At 35.5% G+C, this 8,775-nt stretch overlaps 1 protein-coding gene across 1 annotated transcript in view; it reads right to left on the reverse strand.

Annotated features, from left to right (window-relative positions):
- Positions 1-8,300, reverse strand: part of LOC141453676 (uncharacterized) — a 61,858-nt gene extending 53,558 nt beyond the window's left edge. Inside the window, exon 1 of the mRNA XM_074127156.1 lies at positions 4,039-8,300. Coding sequence (XP_073983257.1) covers positions 4,039-7,991 — 3,953 coding nt within the window. The 5' untranslated portion in view covers positions 7,992-8,300. The remainder of the gene's footprint in view (positions 1-4,038) is intronic.
- Positions 8,301-8,775: the final 475 nt, after the last annotated feature.

The raw sequence follows: 8,775 nt of genomic DNA on the forward strand, positions 1-8,775 counted from the left end.
AAATTTAGTTTCAGAACTTGAGATAAAATATTTTTCATCATACAGGAACACAAATAATATAAACGCAGCTACAAAATGAACAAATTTAATTAAACGTCACATTGAATCCATGATAATTATTATTATTATTGAAACTCTGACGTATGTGCAGTTAATTTCATTACTTGAGTTGATGGCACAACTATAATTTTTTAATAAAATTTCAAGGATTTATTACTTTTACAGAGAGGTAAATTTATTACTTTCCTTTTAATAAAAAAAAATTACTTGTTAAATGACAAGGTCGAATGAAATAAAAACTATAAATTTAATGTACTTATAAAGTGAAAATCTGAAGTTTGTGTGATAGCTTCTAATTCACCTGTGATTGATTCAAAAGAATTGCATTTTAATGTAATCTGCCTGTATTATCAAAAATTTAATTTACTCAATACTCCAGCTCTGAGCACATTAAAATGGGGATAATTCTATTCACTGAAAAGATAAATTTGTAATCCTGCAATTGAACATCAGCACTAGTAAAGATTGATTGATTATCTTTTATGTGATTGATTCATTGATCCAATGAGAAAAACCATTACTGCCAATTTCGGACATTTTTTTTTTTTTTTTTTGTAATGTTTTATGCCAAGATTTCAACCTAGGAACTAGGTTCATCTTCAGAGCTTATTCTTATAAAGAATTTTCTTTTACATTGTGATTATTAGGTACTGCTATTATTGCTCCAAGGGTCCCTATTCATAATGCATAGTCCTGGATAAATTCCTCAGATCAGAATCTCAAAACCGGCAGAAGTTGTGACTGACAGGTTTATTGGTAATTGGTAAATTAAATTTTTAATAATATGTGCAGATGGCATTAAAATACAATTCTTTTGAATCAATCACAGCTGAATAAACAGCTTTGTGCTAACTACTTTTATCCAGGGAAATGTGTTAATAACACAAACTTCAGATTTTATAAAACATGAAACTCAGAACGGCGTAATTTTTGCGGAAGGGAATATTTGTTTCATGCTTACTTTTCGGTGTAAGCTAATTATTAGGTTATACTTGGCGATTTTCTGCAAGGCGATAAAGGGAAGTTTAATGCTATAATTTCTTAAAAAAATTTTGAAGTCTGTTTACAGAATAAGGACCTTCACAAAAACTTAATTTGTTTGTTAACTAACATGATATCTGAACGGTAAATTCTCTTTTAATTTAACGATAACTTCAAACCAGTAAGGTTACAGTAATTTCCAAGAGAAATTTGTGAAAGATTCATATCAGAATGTTGTTTTTTTAGAGATCACTGAGCCACAATTTCAGCAAATACAGTAAAATTTATCCTAATAGATTAAACTTCTTTCAAAGAATTAGTTTTTAAAAAACTATTAGTTAATTTATAATATTTTTGGACTTATTTTCAGATTATTAAAATAAAATGCTACTCGCACTAAGTTACAGAAAATAAAACAGTCTAAAAGCTCTAAAATCTGATGAAGAGGAAAAAAAAACATCCCCATTATATTATACATATGCATGTTGCCCACTACCATACTGGGTACAGATCTAATCCTCTATAAGTGAAGTGAAGCTGTAATGCAGGCAAAGAGGAATGCGCTCGGCGTAGTAAAGATTATCTCTTAGCGTTGACGCTGTCATGAAATGTGAGTAGGGTCTACCCGCCTAAAACTTAATACAAAAAGCGTTTTAAACTAAAATAAAATAACAATAATTAATAAAAACCATTTTTACTAGGAACTTTTACTTAACAAAGTCAATAATAGACTTTGTGCTTCTTCTAAATGATGAGCTCATCAGAAGATCCAGAGATACAAAGATGAGTAAATTAATAAAAATTGGTGCAATTAATCTTACGATCTTGTCTCAGAGAAATGCTTGAAATCTTATCAATTTTCTTCAAACATGTTAAGTTCATTAATTTAGTTTTTCGTAGACATAGAATTTAAGCACAATTTTGCCATCCTACAGCTTTCATTAAAACGCCACGATAGCCGCAAGGCCCACTATGCTAAGATGTTGAACTTTATTTAATAGTTGAACTTTATTTAATAGTTAATGAAAGAATCGTAAAAGTACGTTTACTAGTCGCCTCCGACTAGTATACAACAATAAGAGTACTTATATGGTAAGTCACAGAGGAACCTTTCTTTAAGTAAGGTGGTTAAAATAAAAGTGACAGAGCTAAGATTTGCAGTATTAGCCAAGATAGGCTTATTTTAGCAGTTACGTGAAATCGACAAAATTTGAAGTAATTCGATCTTAAAGAAATCAGTAACATCGCTGTAATCGCTAATCAGATTTTACCTTTCGACTTATTTTCTTAATTTGCTTCTTATTAATTGAGAACGAATCCTAAAATATCCTGAATGACATCTTAAAGAGAGTTTAATAACACATTTTACCCTCCTCTTTATCAAATTGTATTACATAATGGATTTTAGACCAACATAAGAGTGTGCTATATATGAATTTTAAGAAATTCGTAATAATTACTTCTGTGAAAATAGTAATCCAAGAAAAGTAACTGATAACTAGCCACAGTTAACTGGCATATTTGGTTAGGTGACTGACCGACACCTTTCGTGGGGAAATTATGCACATAATAAGTTGGAAATTCTTATTCCATTTCTTTGAGTAACAATCAAACAGTCTCTAGCTCTAATTGACCAATAAATAAAAGCTGTTTTAGAGATAGACGCAAGCCAAAAACAAAAAATTCATTTAATAAAGTGAAAATTCCAATTTTACTCAAGATTTTGAGCAAAAAAGTTTGAAATTCTAACGAATTTTCATTGTTGAGTTATGCTCAACTCTTAATCGGTGAGCAAACGAATTAAAAGTGTAATTATACATTAAAAACCAACTTTACACTCAGGAAGATTTTTTTTTTAAAAAAAAAACATGGATTTCTTTAATGAAGGGCATGACAAAGTCAAAAGATACCATTTTTACTAAGAAAATGGAATAAAAATTCAAGTTATAAGAGGATCTGCAATGCACAAGCAGTAATGCTGCGGTACATACCAGGTTTACGCCTTGGATTATTGTTAAGTCTATAGAAAATAGTTCACTTATTCTATACTACGTTTGTACCAGACCAACTATTGTCGTTCATTAATTTGTAACTGTTAATTAATTTTAAAGTTACGGTTGTCAATCTGTACAGTATTAAAAGCATCAAAAGTATGGAAATATTCTATGATTAAGGGACATTTGAGTGTATAAGTTGAAGTAAGAGGAATAGGCGAATCAAACCAGACTTTTTTTTAAAAAACAAGTATCAGAGAAAATAAAAGTGCCATCAGTAGTACAAGGTGGCAAAGGTGTACGTCGTATTGCCTGTAGTGAAGGAAGAAAATGGTGTTAAAAAGAGTAAGTAAGACCAAGTTCATCTAGAAATGTTAGTAGTGCTCCCACGTTGTAGGAGTGTGCAAGTGAGAGAAACTCTACGAAACGTCAGGCACTACGTACTATATAGTAAAGTGTGGCCGCCGGCAGGGTATAAATGCAATGGGTAAGGGCTTTAGTGTCGTATGTTTTCTGTACGGCTAGTGTTGCAATCAATACCGGGAGGTCCTCCTCATACTGTTGGTCGGCTGGTAGTATGAGCGCTGGATGGCTGGAGGAGGTACAGCCGCCGGCCAAGACACCCACTCACCCGCTTTACCTCCTCCTGCAGCTTTACTTTCCTCGCTCAACTCTACACAAACCTTTGTTTACATTCGGTCAACAACCGCTAAACAAAAACAGTTTTATTTTTTGCACTATTCTCTTACATATGCTACGATTGTGTAGGCTATCTTAACGTATAAAAAATTTGATAACAATTCTTGCACTACAGTATAAATTAGCCTTCAAAAGTCAAATAAATGTGTTATCAGTTTTGCTACTTTAACACCTCTCTTAAAACCAAATCACACTTCGGTCACTTGAATGCAGTAACTTTCTCCTTATAAACAAGCAATGGTATAGATTGCACAAAAAATTCCATAAAAATTTTAAATATATAAACATAACATAAAAAGTTTACCTGCTGAAAAGGGGATGCCATAAATTCGAATGGTTAGCATCGTGAAATTTGGCACCAGGATGATGTGCAAAATGTGGTTCACCAAATTTGAGCAGATTGTTAGGCCTCCGGCTGGGATCAATACCAAAATCTCTGACTTTTAATTTTGGCAAACTGCTAGCTGATGTTGTTGTAGTTGATGAAGCTGTTGATACCATTGCAACATCGTGAATATTGTGATGCTTTCCTGGTATAATGCCTGATGAAGATGAAGTGGAAATTGTACTACTTGCACCACCACCACCACCAACACCGCTACCTGCCCCACCGCTAATCATAGACGGATGCGATGATATTCTTGAAGATGTAGATGATGAATGAGTGGCATAATGACTGCTACCGGTACTTGTTTGCGGAAGGCGGTGGCTGGGGTCATTAGTCGGTGGCATCAAATTGCACTGAGACATTGGCCATGATTGTTGCCTTTGTACATAATTGTTGATGCCGTTGTTATGATGGTGATGATGATGGCGTGATGATTTAGATTGTCGTCTACTGCTACTATAGCTAATATCGGCTGGCCTACTGTTATAGGAAGATCTAGATGCTGCACCTGCTGCTGTTGAACCCAGCTGAGCTGGCGGTGCCTTATTAGGTCTTACCTGACCATAACCAGGTAATACACCGGACTGACTGCTACTTTTGTACAAATCATTATAGCTTTTAGATAGTGATGGCGGAGCAGAAAGATTAGGTTTCTGCATCATATCTTGCCACAATGATAACATCTGTTGCTGTTGTGCATATTCATACCCTTGTTGTGTCCATTGTGGATAGGGAGGATATGCAACTACATTGTTTAGCATTGCCAACAATTCTTGTGGATTGGTTGTTCTAGCCAGCTGCAACTGTTCTAAATACGGCAGCCACAACATCTGATTAATCATACTGGCCGTAGCAGGATCTAGTGAACATTCTTTTCCAGTGTTCAACTGCGACTGCAACATCTGCGCATGCTGTTGATAAAACCTCATGTCCTCATCCTTACCAGTAGTTTGCAACATCATTTGAAGATGTGTTAATGAGACTACCAACAAATCTGTATCAAACTTTGGGTACTTAATTTCTTGTTTCTGAGCTAGAAGGCGAGGAATTTCCTTTGCTGGATTGGCTATGAGTGCTGATAACCTTTCTCTAGGGACCAACAAAGGATCAGGAACTGCCAGATCCGGATCTGATAATACTTCTTTCAATTGAGCTAATGGATCAACTTTTTCCTCGCTTGTTAGTAGTTCTAACAATTTTGATGAATTGTCATTTGAATGTTTATCAGTTTTGACATGTTTGTGTTGATTATGCTTTATATTGATTGAAGCTACATCCTCAGTTTTGTGAACTTTGGGAGGAATGTAGAGAGGTTTTTTATCTTTTATTGGTTCCTCCTTAGGTTTTGGTTTGCCCAAATTTAATGGTTCTATTTGCTCAGGAACGTAAGTTTTGTAAGAATTTGGTTTGGGAATGTTCAACAATGGGTTGCCCTTTGCTGATTGTAAATGAGCAGGTCTAACTTCCTCACTGGATAGAGGTACTTTGGAATGATGAATTGTAGTACCTTCTGGTAATCTCCACAACAGATCTAAACTTTCTAATTCACAATTCTTCAGCTGAGTACTGTCTGATTTCAACTTTAACATCTCATCTGTTACTTTTTCCTGCATCACTAAATTTATTGGTGATTCCGCTTTAGTTTCCACAACATTATCAACAATTTTATCATCCTTGATAGTCGCCTCACATATGGTAGGTTTAATTTCATTAACACTATTGTCTGCCACCTCTTCTTCATCTTCTTGTTCTTCTTCAACTGAAGTTGGCACATAATTATAAATATCAGATAAATCACTTTTAGATCCAGCGTCAAAATTTTTCAGTCTTTCATTCATAATACCATGGCACATTTCTTCCAGTTCATCCATAAGATCTGTGCAATTAGGACCCAAAAAACCGTTATCATTCAAATGTTCATCCTTCGCATGATCACTATCTGGATTATTACCAGACATTCTTGAAGCTCTGTTCATGGCACGTTCTTCAAGTTCACCAATGAGATCGCCTAAAGTTTTCTCCACACATTCATCTACTTCACCACAGAAATTACTACCCTCATCTAAAAGACAATTGTTATGTCGCACTGGTTCATTATCCATTTCATTGTTATGATTTTCATCAAGCCCAGCTTCACCCGCAGCTGCTCCCCCTTCACAACATTTATCAAGTGCCAATTTACAGTCTTCCCCTTGGTTTGTCTCATTCAAGGTTACTTCTGGCACCACTTCACTGTCTTGGGGTTCCACTTTTACAGAGCTTTCCTCAGATACTTCTTTAATACTGTCACTATTTTCTATGTTTTCTACTATCTCAGAGTTTTGATGATCTGTACTAGTTAACTCAGGTATATCGACTGGTTCTTTCTCAGAAATAATATCTTCCTGATAAGCATTATCTTCTTGAAAATTGTTTACATTCTCTTCATTGTTACATTCTTGGATGACTTCGTTTTTAGTTTCATTTTGTTCCATTATATCCTCATTCAATACACTGAGTTTGTCGGTTATTTCAGCTTCATTATTTCCTAGATTGTTATCCCTCTCACACTGTGGATCTTCACTATGCTGAGGTATTTCTTCTTGAACGTGTTGCTGACTGTTCTCACATTCCCTGAAATTAGGCAAAGACCTTTGTTCATCGAACTCCTTATCACCTTCCTCATTGATAAAATCAGTTTCTCCGCGATTCTGTTCGCCAAGTATTAATTCGTACATAGCTCTTTCAGTAGGCATATAGTAAGAGTCTTTATTTACAGTGTTTTCTTCTTCTTCATCATCGTCTCGGAATTCATAAACATCTATTTCTGGTACAGTAACTGTTTGTTGTTGATTTGTGGCAGCCTTCGTCTCTGTATTGTATTTCAAATTATCTACTGCCTGCAGTGGTGAATTATTTTCAACGGAATCATGTCCATTTTCTGGCGGTATACTCGAAGAATCACTGAAATTGCAATCTTCAAAATTGTCTGGAATATCATTACTCTTGAAATCAGTTTCTTCAACATTTGGGAGTTCTTCCGGATCTGTTACTTCTTGATGCACGTTAAATGTTAATTCAGAATCACCATTGTTATGACTCAAATTATCCACATCTTCAATTTCATTCGATATTTTATTTCTGTTTGTATGTTCGTCTTTCTCCTCGGGCGTATCATTATTTTCACAACTTGCAACACTTTCTTCTCTTTGATTTCCTGCTTCTTCAGGAAGTTTAATCAGTTCTGCACGATTATTACCACTTGTTTCAGGTTCATGTACAACGCCATTAGTATTGGAAGTAACGTCAGCATCCAAATCCTGCGCATCGTTCTGACCGACATTCTTATCAACATCGTGGCACACTGATCCTTCACTGTGCTCAAAGGTTGTCAGAGACTCATCGCTCTCATAGTTGTCTTTGGTATCGTGAGATGATTGAGAATTGACTAGCGAATCAGAGGATTGTCTGGACAGCCTCTCAGTTCTTGGTATAGCCCGCCAACCTAAAGCAGTCTTCGTCAGCTTTATACGATTCCTTTTATCATAGTCTTCACAGAGCACTTCAACAATTTTGGTATTATCTTGTTTTACCCATAAAAATATTGGATTTACCCTCGGACTCGGCGGACTTTTATTCCTCCTATGTTTCTTCTTCTTCTTTTTTCTTTTGGAAACGTTGGAGCATTCCGAAGATTCAGTGGACCATGAAAGAGAACGTTTTCTTTTCCTATCATCCCTATGCTTTTTCTTTTTCTTTCTATGACGTGCACCTTTTTCGGAATCCGGCTCAACACTATTCAAGTTGATCTGTGCGCCTGGATCAATGTCATCCATCTCCTTGGAAGCCGGCAAACCGTTAGAAGGTTTCGGCAATCTCACCGCTGTCATATCCTTATCACTAAGTCACATTTCCACTAACACAACACTGACCAACAACAACACATTGAAGAACATTACCCCAATACTTTGAGGTATACAAAATTAGGAATCACAAAAAAAAAAAATGACCCGGTCTTGTAATCCACTTTATTTATGATATCCAATTGGTTAGAGAATCCAGGATGATTGACCAGATGAATATTTTCTGTTCACACACAAAACATATAGCACAAAGGAACAGAAAATATGAAAGATCACTTGTTAACACTTGGTTGCGCACTCAGATTTATCACATTCACGCTAAGCTATAGCTCAGACTAAACTGCCAGTTGAGCCGGTTTGTTAGTGCCGGCAGTAGATCGTTGTCAACGAATTACACCGGAGAGTACCGAATGTGTTGCCTTGACGTCGTCAGGCAGGGGAAGGACTTTGACCGCTTGAAGGGCGTGGCCTATTCCCCTCTATAAGGATCCAATCAAAGTGCCGGCCGGTGAGACGTATACTATACTTACTCACCTTTTGCACAAAACTGCCCACGAACTAAAACAAAATTTCAAATCCATAAATATTGAAGGACTAGTCTACCAGCTCCCTGATACTTTTTTAAATTCATCATTATTTCTAAGCTCATCAGTTTGTGCTGATTATTTATTCTAAAAGTTATGGGGGAACATTTAGAGCATTAATAATAAATAGTAAGTGAACTGAATTACTGTGTACACTTTCATTCAGGTTATTTTTAAGATTATACAATAACCAGGATCATATCGCTTGGATTTTTTTGACTGGATTT

This window comes from Rhodnius prolixus, unplaced genomic scaffold (genome assembly GCF_049639745.1).
Source record: "Rhodnius prolixus isolate KJV_2025 unplaced genomic scaffold, Rpr scaffold_3, whole genome shotgun sequence".
Lineage (NCBI taxonomy): Eukaryota > Metazoa > Arthropoda > Insecta > Hemiptera > Reduviidae > Rhodnius > Rhodnius prolixus.